General features: G+C 43.8%; 1 protein-coding gene across 3 annotated transcripts in view; it reads right to left on the reverse strand.

Moving 5' to 3' along the window:
- The window catches only part of LOC307248125 (band 4.1-like protein 2), a 40867-nt gene extending 20547 nt beyond the window's left edge, over positions 1-20320 (reverse strand). For all 3 annotated transcript variants that reach the window (XM_080024384.1, XM_080024383.1, XM_080024382.1), the window contains exons 1-10: positions 20194-20320; positions 14922-15041; positions 14724-14766; positions 10137-10212; positions 7287-7383; positions 5968-6092; positions 5452-5539; positions 2748-2900; positions 2565-2662; positions 2204-2373 (exon numbers count right to left, since the gene is read on the reverse strand). In XM_080024384.1, the coding sequence (XP_079880510.1) occupies positions 2204-2373; positions 2565-2662; positions 2748-2900; positions 5452-5539; positions 5968-6092; positions 7287-7383; positions 10137-10212; positions 14724-14766; positions 14922-15041; positions 20194-20256 (1033 nt within the window). In that variant the 5' untranslated portion in view covers positions 20257-20320. The remainder of the gene's footprint in view (positions 1-2203; positions 2374-2564; positions 2663-2747; positions 2901-5451; positions 5540-5967; positions 6093-7286; positions 7384-10136; positions 10213-14723; positions 14767-14921; positions 15042-20193) is intronic.
- Positions 20321-20332: the final 12 nt, after the last annotated feature.

The raw sequence follows: 20332 nt of genomic DNA on the forward strand, positions 1-20332 counted from the left end.
CTGTGCAAAAGTTTTCAGTCGCCTGGGCAACCAGCAGGTTTAGGAAAATAACTTCAAGGCTGATTCTGATGACTCTGCCTCGGCCCACCTCTCCATCCATACGCTACCTCTTACCTTCCTTCCTTCGCTCTTACCTTCCTTCTTTTCTTTCCTTCCTATCTTCATTCCTTGCCTCCCTCCCTCCTTCCTTCCTTCCTCCCAATCTGCGTCCCTTCCCTTTCTTCTCTATGTCCTTTCCCCCCTCCATTCCTTCCTCCCTTCTGTTCTCTCCTTCCCTCCCTTCATTTGTTTGTTCCTTCCCTTCTTCCTTCCTACCTTCTGTCCTTCTCTTCTTCTGTCCTTCCTTCCCCCTTTCCTTCCTACCTACCTTTGTCCCTTTCTTCCTCCCTCCCTCCACAAACGTTTCTGTGCCATGTGATGCTAGGGTGTTCGAGATTTTAAGATCTTTATTCGTCACATGCAGTCATGTCAGTGTGGTTCAGTGTAAGAATTGGATAGAATCCCAACGCTCTGCAACACAGTAGGAAGAACACAATGCAATAAATTAAATACTCAAAATCAGATAAGAATATGTAAAAGAAAAGCAAAAAATATAAGCTAAAGAATATCCATAATCCAAATATATATTGGTTGTGTATGTACCTACAGCATGCAGCTGAGTATGTAAAGTTTTACAGGGGCTAATAATAATGTACAGTGTGCAGGGTATTCTGCAAAGAGCTCAGTGTGCAACGACACAGCACACAACTTCATCACCAGGTCCCATGTCAGGTTCATATACCTTCACCTCTCCCAGTAAGGACCTCTAATCCTCATTGCTGACTGGGCACATCTCCACCCTGTCATCGGCGAACTTGATAACGGTGTTGGAGAAGTGTGTGTCCACATGGTCAGGTGTGTACAGGAAGTGCAGCTCAGGGCAGAACCTAGAGGGGCTCCTGTGTTCTGTGTGATCTTGAAGCGTGTGGGCACTACGGACTGGACCAGGGAGAGGTTAAATATTGAGGTGAACACGGGGTCTTAAAAGGGACCTTTTATGAAAAACTCCCCTTTTCAGTGCTGGTACACATACATTTGGGTTTTTGATGGGCCTATTAACACACAAGCTGTGAAATAAGACAACCCAGTCAGTTTTTTGTGAGCTGCCTATTTCAGAAAACATGTGATTCAACAAGCTGTGTGGATTTGTGATCCCAAATACCAACTGTATGTGAAGAAGCTGCAGATGATGAAAATGCAAGTATTTAAAACATTATTTTGCTGTGTTTCTTTGTAATAAAAAAAAGTGGTAGATAGACTGTAGGCTGCGGCAAGCAGTCTGCTGTGCGTTTCGTCAAAGATAACCAATAAAAATAGTGTGTTTTTATTGTAGATTATATTTATTTTATTTTATTTTATTTTCCGACGTTTACATAAAACAAACGATCCCTGCGTGTGGTGTCCCGGTGCAGCATCCCCAACAAGCTTGACGCACGGAAACGAAAGGCAGAACAAACTTTCAAATGAGGCCTTGTAGACCTGAGTGAAGATTCAGCAACTGGATTGCTTATTTCTCTCCTCAAATTTGTTCAGAAACAGATTTTGGTGGAATGATAAGGAGAAATCAGTGAAAGTTTACGGACAAAATATGGAACCCCGAAAGTCATGCTTGTACCCCATTGTCTCACAGAACTAGGGGCCTCAGGAGGGCTGCGCCACCCACTGAAACAGAGCGTCCTGGCACAGGATGGTTTAGAGGCATGATAGAATGACTAGAATGCATAATCTGTGCTAGTGTTCAGCAAAAAAATTCAAAAACATGTTGGGGACCTGAGAGACCTATATTAACTTTGGGCATAATAAAGACAAGGAGCATAATAGTCCCCTTTAAGTACATGACCTGGGACGCCGCCTTTTTTTTTTTGCCGTTCTGGTATTCACCCGCCTCAGAACCGTCCTCACTAAGTGTCATTAGCTTCTAAGGTAGATATAAAAAGAGTTCCTGTCTTAAGCCAAGAAACAGTCTTAAAAAGTCCTCATAAAAATCATAATCCTTCCACATGCGTCGGGTGTCCTGTCACTGAACCTTCACTTTGCATATCTCATAGCTCTGTGTAGCGAGTAAGACACCAAGCGAGTAAGTGTGTGTGGGCGCGTGTGTGTGTGTGTGTGTGTGTGTGTGTGTGTGTGTGTGTGTGTGTGCATGTGTGCGTGTGGGAGATACCTCCGTCGAGGCTGCGGCTGATCCTTTTGGAGGACGTCCGTTCAAAGCAGGGCGCCGGGCGGTCGATGAGCGAGCTGGCCAGGCGGGACTGGTGCTGAGTGCGTCCGCTGTAGCGGAACCTGGAGCTCCAAGTCAAGAGATTCCTAACGGGGGGTTCAGGCGTGTTCAGCCTGAAAGGACGGAGAGACTGAGCATCCATACCACCACTTCATGTGCGGGAAAAGAGCACTCAAGATCATTCCCCGACACAAGATAAATGAAATTCTAACAGCTGTGTAGTCAGTCCTATCCGGGAGCATGCGTTTTTTAAACTATGTTGTTTTGTGTGTGTGCGTGTGTGTGTGTGTGTGTGTATTTGCACCTGAAGAAACTGTGATGCTCCACACAGACTTTCCACAGGCCTTTGGCCGATCGCCAATTTGCGAGTTTAAAACCCACTTTGGTCTCAAATTGCTCCTCCTATTTGGAAAAAATGGGTCACCATAAATGAGCGCAGCAAATATTTACAGGACAGCGACAGGAAAAGATATCAGTGTCTACGTACCTGCCCCGGTCTAATCTTCATGGAAAATTTATTTTGATCAAAATAAAGCCTGAGTACTTTGGGCCAGGCGAAATTATTGATCCGAAGTCTGTCTTTGTAAACCATGATCCCGTTGGAAGACACGCCCAGCATGATGTCCACCCCCTCAGAATCCTGTTACACACAAACACTCGCATGTTAAGTAGAAAGTCATGTTTAACATTGGCATATTTCATCTACTTTCTTCTGATGTTCCATCTTTATTAGTGCCCCACAATGCCAACAAGTGCATTTTCAAGTATAGAAACATCATCTCGGGCCGATGTGGAATATGGGATGTTCCGCTGAATTGCCAACAGGGATCAGAAATTCACTTTCTGCACAAAAGTAATTCAGTTAGTTTCAATTAGTGCGCGCACATACACGCAGCCACACCCATGGTGTATAAGCGCACGCACACCGCAATAACTCAATAAGTGTCAGACTGTCGTGCTCGCCAGGCTTTTTAGGTCGAAAACCCTCTGGTAAAAGAGAGACAGAGATGGAGAGAAAGCGAGAGCGAAAGAGAGAGAGAGAGAGAGAGAGAGAGAGAGAACAGTGAAAGGCAGAAAGCAAAGGGAAAATATACCACAGCTAATGGAGGGAGGAGAGAATAGAGATATAAACAGATGTAAATGTGCAGAAAAAGAAGAGCTCAAAACTACACGAAATAGAGAAACTAGAATAGAAGGACAGATAGAGAGAGAGAGAAAGAGCTGATTATAGAGGGGGGCTATCTAAGAAGAGAAAATTCTGTCGGGCTAATGGAAGATTTCAAATGTTGGTTAATGGTCGCTTTTACCGTAACACGCACCCACGCCATCGATCACTCTGCTTTTGTCTGCATGCTGTTACCGCACGTGCAGTCCGGAGAACGCACAGCAGCACTTAAGCTGCCATAACATGGAGCAGCCCAAGTGGAAGCAGTCATTAGCTGGTTTTTATGGTTTTTAATGGTTCCAGAGTGTAAACAACGGCTCCTTGGAGGCTTCGAGGCAGGAGACGTAGACCTTGATGCTACGCTCGCGAGGGCGGTGTTGTGACTGGCTGCTCTGCCTGTTTGCCAGTACTCCAGCTACAAGGCGCCGGACTGAGACTGAGCCGCAAGTAAGAAACACAGACAGTGCCATTGATTTTAGGTGCTATTGACTGTAAGATTGGTAGACCTGACTTAGTTAATCCCATTACTGAGGATGCTCTGACTCCAATAGCCCATTCATTTTCAGCTATCAAACTCAATTCCATTTTCAATTTTCGAGGGAAGCCATTTCTCTGTGTTTCATCTCCTCGAGTCATTACTCCAACTTGGTTTTAACTGCAGGCCACACAGTGCACAGAGCAAAGTATCCCGGTGCAAAAACATAATAATGGTTTTTGTACCATTTTAGGATACATTGCACTAATAGTGCTCTGTGGACTGTGTGGCCCACAGTTTAAACCATTTTATTTTAACCTATTTGACCAGTATGATAAAAGACAATATTGACGCCTGGGTAGAGCATGCAGGAGGCAGGACGCAATGACACTGCAGGGCTTAAGCACACCCAAGATGGCGCACGAAGCTACAGACTTGTCATTTGTTTCAATTGATATTCCATGTATTTGGACGTATCCGCAATATAAACTTAAGAGTGGAAAGGAATATGCAGCTACGCTCCTTGCACAAAGATCCACATGAAGGTAGATAACTGGCGCATGATAGAGACGTTATAAATACGCGACATGCCCACTCATGCATTGTGAATTCTCCGGACAATTACCTGCTCTGTTCACACATACCTCTCAAACGGACATTACACAGACTTTGTACTAGGGTGCTGGCCGGGTAAAGTTCGGGTAATGTCTGGGTCAAGTGATTCTGACATTTACCATTCACACACACAGCTCACCCGGGTAATGTCCGGATAATGTCAGGGTTGCAGTGCATGTGTGAAAGCAGCTTTATTTAATTCTTCAGCCATTGGAGGGCAGCACCGCGGGGGTCTGCGACCCGCAGGTTGGCCACCACTGTATTACACAATCTGTTCAACTTCCTCCTTCCTCCACTCCCACTGCACGCAAATCGCTCTCATCCTTTCCCCTCATTCCCTTTCCCTGCGTTGCCAAACAAGCAGAGCGTGCCCTTAAGAGGGAACGACCTCTTTCACTCTATTTCAAGAGTGTCCCTGTCAAACAATCTCTCTAAGTCTCTCTACCTCTTCTCTTTCCCCCTCTCCCATCTCTTCCCTTCAATCTCACACACCCTTTCTATTTCAAGACTCCTCTTTCACATACTTTGTCTTTTTTCCACACACACATGCACGCACACTGCTGCGTCCGTATCTCGGGGGGGTGCATGGCAATGACCTCTCTACATTGCAAAGTGTATTTGTCCAGCTGACACACACGCACACACACACACACAGACACAGACACACAGACACACACACACACGCACACTTTCTCCTAGTCTGTCCGCATCAAAGAAAAATGTGTCAGATTCCCAGACATCAACCAGGCAGAGGACAGCAGAAAAGATCCGCACACCAAAGCTGGTTGACTTATGCCATAAAACAATCCTCTTCTCCTTCCTGTCCAGACAAACTGTTTTTGTCTGAATGTCTTAAAAAGGGCATCTCATCATCGTTGGCAATGATTAAATTAATTACCGATTTCAACGAACGGACACAACTGGAGCGCTGCGTACCTTTGCCTGGTGCAGGTCCACTCCGTACATGGACAGCTTCCTGGCAGTTTCCAGGAACTTCGTGTCCGCCTGCGCCGGGGTCATGCCTCTGAGAACACAAACAAACAAACAAAAATACAACAAATATTGAGGACCACCACCCATATGGTTTAAAATCCCGAACAAATCCTAATATGGCGAAAGAAATACATTACAAGCTTGACAACGTCAATGGGGCAAAACAAAATGTGAATCACAGTCAAAAATAAATAACTTACCATTCACATTTACCAGCCGACGGCATTTAATCAACTTAACAGTAGAGTCTAATTTGGTTTTCTATCACTAATAATGGTGTGAGATTAGCAAGAGGCCTTCATACAACAATGGGAGACAATATGATTCAAGAAACATTTCAAGCAATCAATAAATATTCTTTGGAATTGTCTTTTCCAACATGTAAAGAATATAATAGAATAAAAAGGATAGCTATATCATATTCCCGTTTGGAATGTTTTTCTCTGCTTGTCCACCGACCTGTGCGACTTGTGCAGTTCTAGAATCTTCTCCTCCAGCTCCTTGCTCTGCTTGGGCGCGAAGTTCAGCTGACTCATGGAGTCCAGGAGCGTTGTCTCGGCATCCTCATAGTCCCCAAATTCCGACTGTAAATGTGAGAGAACGCAGATATTTGAAGGGCACACAGACATATTTGATTATTTTTGTACCAAATGTAAAGGGCATTACGAAGCAAACGTGTCCATCAACTGCAGTAGCATTTGAGAGGGAATTACTTTAGAAATGTCAATGTCAAGCTGGAACAAACTCTGTTATTTTTCAGCCTAAACCATATTTTTCCAGTGATTGTTTTCAGAATCTTTTAAACATGTTCTTCTGTGATGGCGATTGCCCCGCTGTACTACCTTATCCATGGGCCATTACGGCGTAGCTGTGGATTTTCCCAATCAACTTTTTTACCAATAACTACACAGTTAAAGACAAATATAGCTTTTTGCCAAGTTTTGAATTTGGATATTGGACCGTCATGTGTTTTATAAGAAATTTTGCGAGCTAAGCGAATACAAAAGCGCACACAATTTGTTCTTCTTCCACAAAGACCTGCTCCCACGCACACAAACACTCACCAGTTGGTAGTTGCCCTTTCCCTGCCCACCCACACACTCCCTCCTGACCCTTGCAGCCAAACTTTTTATCCACTCTCATGCATTTACTCTTTTTCTATAGTGGTGTGGGGGTGGTGTGATTTAAGCAGCCATACCGATTTTGGATCTATGTAATTGGGGTGACTGTACGCCTGTGGCTTGTCAAAGCAATCAACGAGCGCAGGTTAAATCGCCCATCCCCCCCACACATGGAGGAGCCCTTGTCATGACATGTTTCCATCTGCTCTGGGCTTGTTCCATCTTGCCCACTCTCTTCAATGAACTAGGGCCGTAGCACCAACCCTTTCCTGAATGGCAGCAACAGCACCCAGGATGTCCAGCGGAGGACCAGGAAAAGCAGGTTTTGGCCACAGTTTGGTGTTGGGGGTATGTGGTGGGAGGGTGGGGTCATTTAAGCAGCCACACATGTCATGGTAATAGGGCCCGGGATAGGGGGTTGGCTGTATGCCTGTTGGTCGTCAGAGCGATCAACAATATGTCAGAGGGCCCTGAAAAAGCCACTCGAGTGGCGTGTGGCAGGCAGAACTGCTGTTTCTCATTCTTTCTTGTGTTCTTTGTCTTGCTTTATTTTTCACACGCACACGCACGCACGCACACACACACACACACACACGCACGCACGCAAACACACACACACACACACACACACACACACACACACACACACACACACACCTGCAGTGTGTATGAGCCCAGCAGAGCTTGCGTGGCGAACGAGCAGGGCAGTCGACCTGATGCCACATCCTCGCGGAGCTGGAGGCACACCTGGTACCTGTAGAGACAGAGGTGGAGAGAACCACTTCATCATTGTCCAGGCAGAGATAGCTGATCAAATGGGGGGTCAATTATACACAGAGACAGTCCTGGATCAATAAACTGTTGAATCATTGATAAACACACACGCCCCCATATACACACACTGAACATTTTATTAGGAACACTATACTAACACTGTGTGGGGCCTCCCTCTGCTCTCAAAACAACCTCAATTCTTCTTGGCATGGATTCTACAAGACGTTGGAAGCATTTCTTTGAGATTCCGGTCCATGTTGACATGATTGCATCACGCGATTCCAGCAGATTTGTCAGCTGCACATTCATGCTGCGAATCTCCTGTTCTATTACGTCCCAAAGGTGTTTTATTGGATTCAGATCGGGTGACTGGAATGTTCATGAAGCCAGTTTGAGACGACTTTTGCTTTGTGACACGGCGCATTATCATGCTGGAAGTAGCCATTAGAAGACTGTGGCTATGAAGGGCTGCACATGGTCAGCAACAATACTCAAATAGGCTGTGGCATTAAAGCGATGATTGATTGGTATTAACGGGCCTAGTGTGTATGCCAAGAAAAAAATAACCCACACCATTACACCACCACCACCAGCCTGGACTATTGACACAAGGCAGGTTGGGTCCATGGATTCATGCTGTTAGCGCCAAATTCTGACACTACCATCTGTGTGCCTCAGCAGAAATTGAGATTCATCATACCAGGCTGTGTTATTCTAGTCTTCAACGGTCCAGTTTTGAGCCTGTTCACACTGCAGCCTCAGCTTGTGTTCTTCAAGTTCAAGTTCAAGTGATTATTTGTCACATACATATACATACGGTCATACATATATGCAGTGAAATGTCATGACACCCGGTGATTACGCACAATAAGCTCTATAAATACTAAAAAATACCAAAATGTGCGTAATGGACACAAGGTGCTCGCGCAGGCAGCCGCAAGGGGAGGCGCCACAATCGCGATTCTGGGTCCTATAATTATATAATAGAATTAATTGACTGTGTTGTATTAAATACACATTTAAATCCTCCTAAAAGTAATTTTAAATAGCATTACATTATTTAATCTTTGCTGACAGAAGTGGAAGCAGACGTGCTCTTCTGCTGTTGTAGCCATCTGCCTCAAGGTTCCACGTGTTGTGCGTTCTGAGATGCTTTTCTGCTCACCACAATGGTACGGGGTGGTTATCTGTAACTGAGCCCTTCTGTCAGCTCCAACCAGTCTGGCTATTCTCCGTTTCCCTCTCTCATCAACAATGCGTTTCCATCAGCAGAACTGCGCTCACTGGGTATTTTTGTTTTTCACACCATTCTGGGTAAACTCTATAGACTGTTGTGCTTAAAAATCCCAGGAGATCAGCAGTTACAGAAATGCTCAAACCAGTCTGTCTGGCACCAACAATCAAGCCACGGTGGAAAACACTGAGATCCCATTTTTTCCCCATTTTGAAGGTTGATGTGAAACATTAACTGAAGCTGCTGACCTGTATCTGCATCATTTTATTATTTGTATTTATTTTATTCATTTTTTTATATATATGACTTTTCATTGGCATTGCTGCCACAATATTGGGTGATTAGATAATTAAATGAATAAGTAGGTGTACAGGTGTTCCCAATAAAGTGTTCAGTGAGTGTTTATAGGAGCTGGTAAACCCATATTAGCTTAACATAATGATTGTGTCTCTATGAATGTGTGGCTGTGAATGTCACCTAGACTGGCCATTTACTCAAATGCTCAGAGCAGTTCTCCAGTCCATTACACACACACACACACACACACACACACACACACACACACACACACACACACACACACACACACACACACACACACACACACACACACGCACACACGCACACACACACACAGCCCTGAGGCAGTGGGCTAGTGTGTGGTGTATGTGGATGTGTGTGTGTGTATGCATACATAATATATGGTCCTGTTCATCGACCGTGATGTGTATTATGTCACCAGTCTACATGAATCTGGTATTCGTTATTTAATTAGTTAACAATTGAACCTGTCCAGTTGCTAAAATTAAAACGACCTATATATTACATTTAAAAACAATCTTCTGTATAGACAAGGGATATACTATATTTAGCAATATCTTCACCAATGATGATTTGCCCTGCTATTTAGAGTATCAATTATGCTTCACACACAATTTTACTGAATTGTGAACATAAGAAAGAATAGTGCAAGTGGACATAACCAGGATTGGTATCCTTACGTTTTCAGTTATATTGACATGACTGACTATTATTTCATGCCATATTTTCTCCTGATTATCAAAAAGTGTGATAATTAAAAGAGTTAACACTTCCTTATATATTATTTTGAAGTGCCTGGCTAGTTAACAAAAATAAAATAATTGAACAATATGACATCAACATTTCCTAACTAATTTAGAAATCTATCTAATCTATCTGTCATTATGGATAATTTTTCCAGTAAGTTCACAGATATGATCAAGATTCATTGACTGAATATCCGTAAGTTCACCACCGATCAGCAACAACTCAACAACTGTTTTTTGCTTTGCACAGATTGGATCGTTGCCTGTTGAGTCGGGCGTAGAATGACGGAGTGTCTCACCTCTACATGCAAACATGTCTCTTTTGTGCCTATTAGTGTGTGTGTGTGTGTGTGTGTGTGTGTTTGTGTAGGTGTGTGTGTGTGTGTGTGTGTGTGTGTGTGTGTGTGTGTGTGTGTGTGTGTGTGTGTGTACCTGGTAATGTCCTCAGTAAGCTGCGACGGGTCCAGAGGGTAGAACTTGACGTGGAATGCAAATTGCCAGTTGTTACCTAAGGGGGGGGAGGAAGAGAATATAATTTAATTTCTATTTAATTCATTGTTTACGAGACCAACTAGTTTAAATGGAGCCAGTGTGCGACAAGTGCAAGAGGGAAATTGGCAGGGAATGAATCCCAGAACTGCTGATGCTGAATTAGATGCAAGTTTGTGACGGTCAGTTTACACTGTGTATGTGTGTGTGTGTGTGTGTGTGTGTGTGTGTGTGTGTGTGTGTGCGTGCGTGTGTGTGTGTGATCCCAGCTATCAAGGTTGACATTACTGCTGATTCCTGGCATTGGACAAGAGTGATCATACCAGGGTTTATTCTTGCCATTACAAAATGAAATTCAAGGACCTTCAAGTACTTTTGTTAGCAAAACTTTTTCATTTTGAAGGACTTCACGCAAAACAAGTATAATAAATTTTCAATGTGATCTCTATTAATTAAAATACAATCTTAATCTCATAGTATATTATTTATTATATAAGTATATCTATTATATATATATTATAATTTGAATTTCACAGGTTTTTAATTATTGCATTTTTTCAAGGACTTTCCAAACACTTTACCACAAAAGGAGCTATTTTCAAGATATTCCCACACTTACATTTCTGAGGGCGAAATTCGAGCAGGAACCTCAACATCTACAGTATTAACTCATGTACCTCTGTCACTCTCACCCGCCCCCCCACCTCCCCCTGTTTTATTATCTTCCCGTCACGCTTCTCGTTCGCTCTCTCTCTCCTTATGCGATTGTGATCACATCATCTGGAAAATTCCATCTGGGAAAAGATGACTTCACATCAACGCCATTTCCTACTCTAAGTGCATATGCACGCACACGTCGTACATAGAGTACACGCAGCAAACACAGAGTACACACACATAGATGAATACACACACACACACACACAGGCTCATCCAGCCCCAGATGCACCCCGGAGGGATGGGGAGTAGAGACAGAAATAAGAGAGAGTAAAATTAAAAGAGTGACAGAGCTGGAATATTTACTGATTAACAAAGACTCTCCAGTAAAATGTTTGCAGTTGGGGGAATTGTATTTAACGATAATACTGAGCTGAGCTGAGCTGCTGAGCTTTTGACCATTAGACAAATATCAGTCCTTTTATATTTGAAAATAAATGTTCATGTGACTATGCAGGTGCGGCGGAGGATTTCTACAAAATCCTTTCAATATTGCTGCTACTGCACCTGTCTGAATATCACAACAGCAAAATTGAAAATGAAAAGTGTGTTTTATTTGAGAGAGAGAGTGTCACACACCCTAACCCCTCCCAGGAGGAGAAATCCCCCTTTAAGAACGGAGCTACTGCGTGACACCTTCCCGAGCTGGAAGTAGTTCAGTGTCCTCCCCAAGGACACCACGGCAGAAAGTGGCAACCGAAGGCAAGATTGAAGGAGAGAACCACCTCCTTGTCTTCGATTTAGCCACATGAAGGAGAAAGTCACTAACACTGTTCTCTTATTCTGGGGAAATGTGTGTCAAAATCAACAGCCATTGACAAAGTCATTTTAAGATACAAAATAATAAGGATGGAAGTTTTTTTTCGTTAACTACAGAACAGAGCGCCCTACGCTCCAATCGACTGAGGGTATACCGATAACCGCTTGATAACAATTCCAAATCTGAATCCTAAACCAATACAATCCATTTTACTTTTACTGAAGAGAACAGAAAAAGGGCCCTATCAATGGCTGATACAAGTATCGGTCCATCCCTAACATCATCACTCTGCTTCCTTCTGACTCCATCTCTTGGTGTTCCATCCCATGCTGATCCAGCCGGCGCCCAGACAAAGTACGTAATTTATCCCACACACACACACACACACACACACACACACACACACACACACACACACACACACACACTACGACAGTGACCCAGACAGAAGGGCAGAAAGAGGCGGGAAAAAGTGAAAAATACAAATTTGTAATTTATTTTCAGTTAATCATCTCTGCTTCCCAGGCTGCACACTCTTTCTCTTGTGTCTTGCTGGTAGCATTAAGTGCAGTGAGAGGTGGAGCCATGTACCGTTCCATCATGTGATGCTCCAATCATCAGCCCAAGCAGGATAAAAGCTGCACGTGATGGCAGGTGGATGGCAGTTCTGACAATAAAAATCAAAAAAAACTAACATCTTGACTGCGCTCAAGACCGGTAGGGCAATTGTAGTTGTAGAAAAAAAACACCATAAAGATGAAGTCTAAATCTATCAATGAATGACCGTTTATATTTGTCTGTAACGCAATGAGCCCTTACTGGTCAGGTTGTGAGTTATTTAAGATTCTGATGGAGGTGGATACAAAGCTGAACCCACAACTTTTTGTTTTGTAAGGGATTTAGATCTGCTGTATTGGTTGTGTCGTTAATGGGTGATGTAGGTGGGTAGTCGTATCTCCTTCCTTGTTTGTTTGTTATTTATGAGGCGGTTGCGCACCGCAGGAACTTTTTCATGTTCTAAGAACTTTTTTCAGGAATCGTCCCTTTTTTTGTGTTCGCACTACAGGACCTAGGAACGTTCGTAGTTCTTAGAACTCCGAAGCCTTCAGTGACATAAGTGCTCGCTGACTGGTCCAGATGTAAGTTCACGGCCCCCCCCGACTGAGGACAATCACCTCGGTAGAGTCGCATCGCTCTGGGTCGGGACCAGCCCACGTACACTCAGCAGTAATAAAAAAATAACCAACAAAAATAAAAACTAATAAAAATTGTATTTTTATTGTAGATATTTGTGTGCATGTGTATTTCTCGCCTCAAATTTGTTCAGAAACAAATTTTAGTGGACTGACTGTTACTTTACGGAGACGGATCTCACACTGAAATCCCATTGGCTGACGTCACTTCAGCGTCACTTCAGAGTTCCAGTGCAGTGCCAATGCAACCAGGAAAAAAAACCCTTGGCGTTACCAAGTTCCTTGCGGACCTCCCCAGTTCCAAGTTCCAAGACCAAGAACTGTTCGGTGCAAAAACACCTACAGTTGGTTTGAGCTGAATATCCTGATTAAGTAAATAACCTATCGTCAACAAACAGGCAGCTTAACACACAGGCCCTAGAACGTGGGAACAATTGTGTGGTGTTCTGCTGGCGGCTGTCTGGGGTGTAGGAACATTTATGGTTAAAAGAGAGTCTCTAGAGCCACTTAAGAAACCATGTTTAATCTTCCTGTCACCAAACTTTGGGTCAAACCCCAGGAAAACGCAGAATGTACGCCACGCTTACAAAAATGCAGCTATGCACGGTTATAAACCTGGCTGCGTTAGTGACGGGCAGGGCCGTACATAATGGTGTCAAACTGGTCATTTGTGGGGTTTGGATACAACTAATTGGGCACATTCAACGCACACCAACAAACACTCGTTTGGCATGCACACAGAAACGCAAAGTACAAACACAAACACACACGGATCGCATTAAACTCACTTTAACACAGAGTAGCACTTTGAGAGGTATGGACGCACTGGAATGCACACACACATAAATACATACACTTCACACACACCAATTCTAAGTCTGACATTTCATGAGCGAAAATGACACGTTCTAACTGAAACACCCCTCTGCAATTACAACTAAGGCTTTCAGATTGCGTCTGTAAGTATATGTCTGTTTTTAAAGATAAACTGTACAAAAAGAGTAACGAGAAAGCTGCCACAACTCAAAATGAAACCATGAAACAATCCAACAAGCTGATATTAGAGCAACTTAGCCTTACAAGTGTTTTCTTGCAGGGCAGACAAGTTAACACGATTGTTGAAGAAACCTATTAAAATGCCTATGAGACCAACGGATATAGTTCAAATGATGGATAAAATGTTCCACTGTATTTCATCTTCACTCAAATGTAACAATATTTTCATCAAAATATTGACTAAACCATGGATTGCGCAAATCAATTCCATGTAGACTACAGGTTGAGTAGTGTAGAGTTAGAGTAGAGTGCTGGTAAAGTGGAGTAGAAGTAGAGTAGAGGTAATGTGTAAAGGTAGAGGGCTGGTAAATTGGAGTAGAAGTAGAATAGACACCCATGTCCCTCTCTTTTGGGGAAACAACATACATTGCTTCATTTTGGCGTATTTTTGGGGGGTTTTAGATTAGATTCAACTAACTGTCATTGCACAGAGTACAAGTACTGAGGCAACGAAATGCATTTCTCTACATTTTACCCATCCTAGTAACCCAAGTATCTACGAGCAGTAGGCTGCCATATAGCAGCGCCCGGGGAGCAGTTAGGGGGTTAAGTGCCTTCTTCAAGGACACATCAGCACACTTACTAGGAGGAGCCGGGGATCGAACCGGCAATCTTTTTTGTTTAGCAATTACTAGAAGTTGATGATCACGCCACCTCCTGAGCCACTGCCCCCATCATAAATCTATTATTTCCCAGGACAGGGATCAAATGACCCAGAACAAATAATCTCAATTCTGAGATAATCCCAAGAGTACCCAAGACAAGTAGATAGAGAGAGCGGAGGTTGAGAAAGACAGAACTTACTGCGTATCTGTCTCTTGATGTCCTTATCCGGATCCAACCAACGCTGGAACACACCACCAAGACAAGCCAGTGAGAAAATGAGGGAGAGAGAGAGAGAGAGTGAAAGTTCACAAAGGTTATTATATAACATCCAAATTGAGGTAATCTGACAAATTGTGTCCCGTCTTATCGAGTATGTTTGTGTGTCTGGATGCCTACCCTCTGGTCCGACGCCCCCAGTTCCTCGGGGTCCTTGAATGCGAGGGCAAAGTAATCCTTCTCCAGTAGATTGAGGTGTTCACACACTTTGAAGAATAAGTACTGGCCCTTCGCACGTTTCTGCGTGGCAAGAGAGACAAGTACAAAGGTGAGTTAAGTTACTAACCGCTGACTTGATAGTTACACAGTCATAGCAGGAAAGCGTTCCCATAAGCACTCATCCATGACTCCGATATTTAAGAAGAGCCACCTTAACCCTCTACGCTTCAGTGTTGCGTGCTCTGTGGTTCCCCATCATAAAAGGTGAGTCTAAAAATATAATATAAGAAAAACCACACTTATTAACACCCCTTATATAATATCACCTAAAATCATATGCATATTTGTCAAAAAAATCCAAGTTGAATCATGAAATGGTTATTTCCAAGGAAGATATAATCTTCATCGTTAACATCAAAAATTATCCTAACGTTATTATGGTTGCACTCGTATATAGTGTGGTTTTAAACGGGCTAATAGGCTTGGACGAGCTCGGAGGGGGTCCGAGCACCTGCCCCATGGACCCCACGGTGCAATTTTTAACAGGCTTTTTTTTAAAATTAATGGCTGTCGAGGTATCGGATTGTCTGGGCAAGATATATTCATGAGGAACTCCTCATGATCCTTGAACCGTGGCGCACATGCGATGTGGCACAGCAGCTCAGCTGTGCTGCTCCGTTTGCCCAGAGGGGCCAAATGCCTCGAACCGGAGCTGAGGGCCCATGTGCCTTTTCTTTTTCTTTTTTTAAGCACCTGCCCCCCTCAAAGTCTCTGTACGGGACTGTAGCGGGGAAGTGAGACCCGATCAGCAGTGGTTGCTCGACAGCTCTGAGCGGAGAGGAGGAGAGTCTCGGCCCCCGCCCCTCTCCATCTCTCTCTCTCTCTCCGCTCCAGTTTCAGTTCTGTCCTCAATGTCAATCGCGATCGATGGAGTCGATCTACGATAGACGATTTAATCATAAATCAGCCTGAGCCTACGGGCTAACTATGAATTTTCCCCCCATTAGCATGCATGTTGGTGACACTCCCCCCTCCCAGGAGGAGAAATCCACCTTTAAGAACGGAGCTACTGCGTGACACCTTCCTAAACTGGAAGTAGTTCAGTGTCCTCCCCAAGGACACCACGGCAGAAAGTGGCAACCGAAGGTAACATTGAAGGAGAGAACCACCTCCTTGTCTTCGATTTAGCCACATGAAGGAGAAAGTCACTAACACTGTCCTCTTATTCTGGGGAAATGTGTGTCAAAATCAACAGCCATTAACAAAGTCATTTTAAGATACAAAATAATAAGGATGGAAGTTTTTTTTCGTTAACTATAGAACAGAGCGCCCTACGCTCCAATCGACTGAGGGTATACCGATAACCGCTTGATAACAATTCCAAATCTGAATCCTAAACCAATACAATCCATTTTACTTTTACTGAAGAGAACAGAAAAAGGGCCCTATCAATGGCTGATACAAGTATCGGTCCATCCCTAACATCATCACTCTGCTTCCTTCTGACTCCATCTCTTGGTGTTCCATCCCATGCTGATCCAGGCGGCGCCCAGACAAAGTACGTAATTTATCCCACACACGAACACACACACACACACAAACACACACACTACGACAGTGACCCAGACAGAAGGGCAGAAAGAGGCGGAAAAAGTGAAAAATACAAATTTGTAATTTATTTTCAGTTAATCATCTCTGCTTCCCAGGCTGCAACACACGCATACACACACGCACGCACGCACGCACACACACACACACACACACACACACACACACACACACACACACACACACACACACACACACACACACACACACACACACACACACACACACACACACACACACACACACACACACACACACACACACACACAGAAACCCACCAAATGGCATTTACACAAACAGTCTGACGGATGGAGGAGGGAGAGCGATAAAGTGGAAGGAAAGAGGAGGATGGATTGGAGGGAGAATGAAAGAATGCATTTTTCTCCTCATCCCTAGGACAGCTAAAAACATCTGTGGTATGCCCCTTTCAGCACTGTGGCTGCATTCAGAGGCTTTAGAGAATGTGACCTTTTACTTTTCCTATGTGTGTGCATGCGTGTCGGCGCCAACCTGCCTCTGAGCAAGGCACTACCCAGCCCTGGACGCTCAAGGCCAGCGGTGGATTGCTCTTTTTCTCATGTGATTCCCAAAATGTGGTTCCTAAAGGATTAGCATTTTCTGAACATGGGGTTTCGGAATGTTACGCTCATAGTTTTAAATTATTCAATTGATTTGAAGCTATTGTGCTGTTTGATAGAATAGAAACACAAAGGAAAATGAACCCGCATCCAAGCTGTTTGTGATGGCTGGATCGATTACTTTTTGTTCAGCCCTACAACAAAAAAAACATGTGGCGACTGGCATCCACGGGGCCCCTAAGCAGGATAAGCAAACTTTATGGCGTGTGTTAACTGAAACTCATCGTAATGACTTTCTCAGCATTTATACCAGGTGACGGCAACTCTCGACTGAAACCGATGCTAATGGCATTCCTTGAAATTCCTTGTGTTTTCGGTCATGTGACTCCAAAGCCCTTGATTTAAAAACATAGATCCACAGCCAACTTACCATGGTTATATCCTATAATGGTTTTATACTGTATATAACTATACTGTATATAAACACATGTATATTTACATGTTTAATATATAAAATTATGTATAAATTATGTATATTATCTATATATTACATGAAATATACAGTATATAACATATTTGATCAGATTTTAGGATAGGGAGTTCTGCAGTTACTCTCCGTGCACTATGGGCCTTGCTGTGCTAAACTAAAAGTTTAATCTCTGGAATGCATTGTGCATCAGCCTCTCTCTCTCTCTCGTCCCCCCCCCCCCTCTCTCATGACATCCTGTCCTAAATATGCCACTGTGTGGACTGATGGGAGGAGGGATGGATTTTTGTGAGTGTGTGTGTATCCCTTAGGACAATAGCAGTTAGTTGCAGTATCAGCGTTATCTGCAAAGAGACAAAGCAGCTTCTGTTCAAACGAGCAGATTCAAAACACACTCGCACACGCACGCACACACGCACGCACCCACGCACGCACGCACGCACGCACGCACGCACGCACGCACGCACGCACGCACGCACGCACACACGCACACACGCACACACACACACACACACACACACACACACACACACACACACACACACACACACAGGCAGTTTCACGGGTGCCAGTAGCCTAAATATTTGAGAAGCAACACTGTGACCAAACAGTTGCCGGTTTAAATCCCTGGACATGACCGTGAGGCACACAGTGTACTGAATAACATTTGAAGCCTCTTCTGTTAAAACATCTGGTATGGGAGAATCACGGACAGAAAACTGTTGAGCAAAGTGGGAAACCAAAGGTCCTTTATACCACAAAATGATATTGCAAATTTAATACCGCCTCAATGCTGGATCGGTTTAAAAGATTCTGCCACCCATCACTTGGGTCACTGCCAATGATCGAAGAATAAGGTTTAGGGTTATAAATAGCAGAGTTGTCCTTTGAAGGGGACCTATTATGAAAATCTCACTTTTTCAGTGCTTGTGCACATACACTTGGGTCTCTGATGGGCCAACTAACACACAAACTGTGACATAAGACAACCCATTGAGTTTTCTTTGTTAAGAAGCATGTTAGAATGGCTCGGATGCATAATCTGAGTGGTATTTTCAGCAAAAAACTTCAAAAGCATGTTTTGGGGAGCTCAGATACCTATATTAACTTGGTGAAAAGGAGCATAATAGGTCCTCTTTAAATGACTGAAGAAGTCCCCTGATTACAACAACCTAAAGAAATGACAAAATACCTTGTAGCAGAGGTACCAATAACTCCAGAAACTGCCTTCGATGACATAATCAGCCTTGACTTACATTAGCTTTACTTGGAAGGAGCTAAAAGTATTTTCTTTGAGTTTAAACACTGATGTGAGGGGAACGAGGTGGAGCCGCTATGTTCAAATGGCTGCAAGAGTTATGGGCCACGTGCCTATCAGGGGGAGCATATGCCGACTGTTAATAAGGTGGGACCCTCTTAATCTTCCCCCTTGTCATGTGTATGTGTGTGTGTGTGTGTGTGTCAGTCACCAGACAAGCCCCCGCCGTGCATTCTGCCTTTATCCCCAAAATCCATGGAGGGTATAGATTATTTTATATGAGGCTATAAACTACACTTTAAGTTGCAAGGTTAACTGCCTCTCACACACACACACACACACACACACACACACACACACACACACACACACACACACACACACACACACACACACACACACACACACACACACACACACACACACACACACACACACACACACACACACACAGATCCTATTAAGGGCATTACATCATTGACACACTGAAACTCACGTGTCGCTGACTTGACCAGCTTAAAACGACGCACTGCAAACAGACCCGTATGACTGCGGATGGTTATTGGTAAGGGTCAGAGGAAAGTTTGTGCGTCTAAGGTTGGCTGCTCTAAAATGGAGAAAATCTGGGTGATTGTGGGTGAAGCGGTAATATGTACGATTATTTTGTAAAAAATAATCCCATATTTCATACATTATTTGGCATTTTTTAGGAAACAGCATGGGGGTGGCGGGGTCCGCCTTTTCCGGCAAGAATGCCCTTATCGAGCAGGCACGAGAAATTAATGGCATTGCCTACTAGTGGTGATCAGTAAACTATACAATATAAATTAATTATATAAATGAACACGAAAAGGAACAGCACACTCGGATCAAAAATTATGCCCATCGCCTCAAGTGAGCAAGCAAAAAAACAAACAAGCGAATAAATCGATCGTAACAAGGAAAAGAATATGGCGGTCTCAGAGCGAAAACGTGGGTAAACGAGGGTAAGAATGGGATTCTGGGACTTGAAGTGTTATCTATGATCAGATGATCAGATGATCTGATGCATTACCACTTTAAGGAAATGCATTTTGGAGATTTGAAAAAAACATAATCCACCAGTTCTCAAATACTGGACCACTGCACTGATCAAGGGTTCAATTTGGTCTGAAGTCCGATTTTACCAAGGGCAGTGTTCCTCAGTGTGTGAGTGTGCGTGTGTGTGTGTGTGTGTGTGTGTGTGTGTGTGTGCGCGTGTGTGTGTGCATGTGTGTCTGTGTGTGTGCAAGCGTGCGTGTGCGTGGTCTGATCGAGTCTCACCTCCACCTCGCAGGGAAAGTCTTCTCCGTCCAGGAGCCTCACGTGACATACCACCAGCTTCATCTTGGCTTTCCTCACCAGGCGGAGAGGAGAATGAAAGATGGAGGGAGGGCTTTCTTCTCCTTCTCCTTCTCCTTCT

This window comes from Zeus faber (assembly GCF_960531495.2).
Source record: "Zeus faber genome assembly, chromosome: 2".
NCBI classification, from domain to species: Eukaryota; Metazoa; Chordata; class Actinopteri; order Zeiformes; family Zeidae; genus Zeus; species Zeus faber.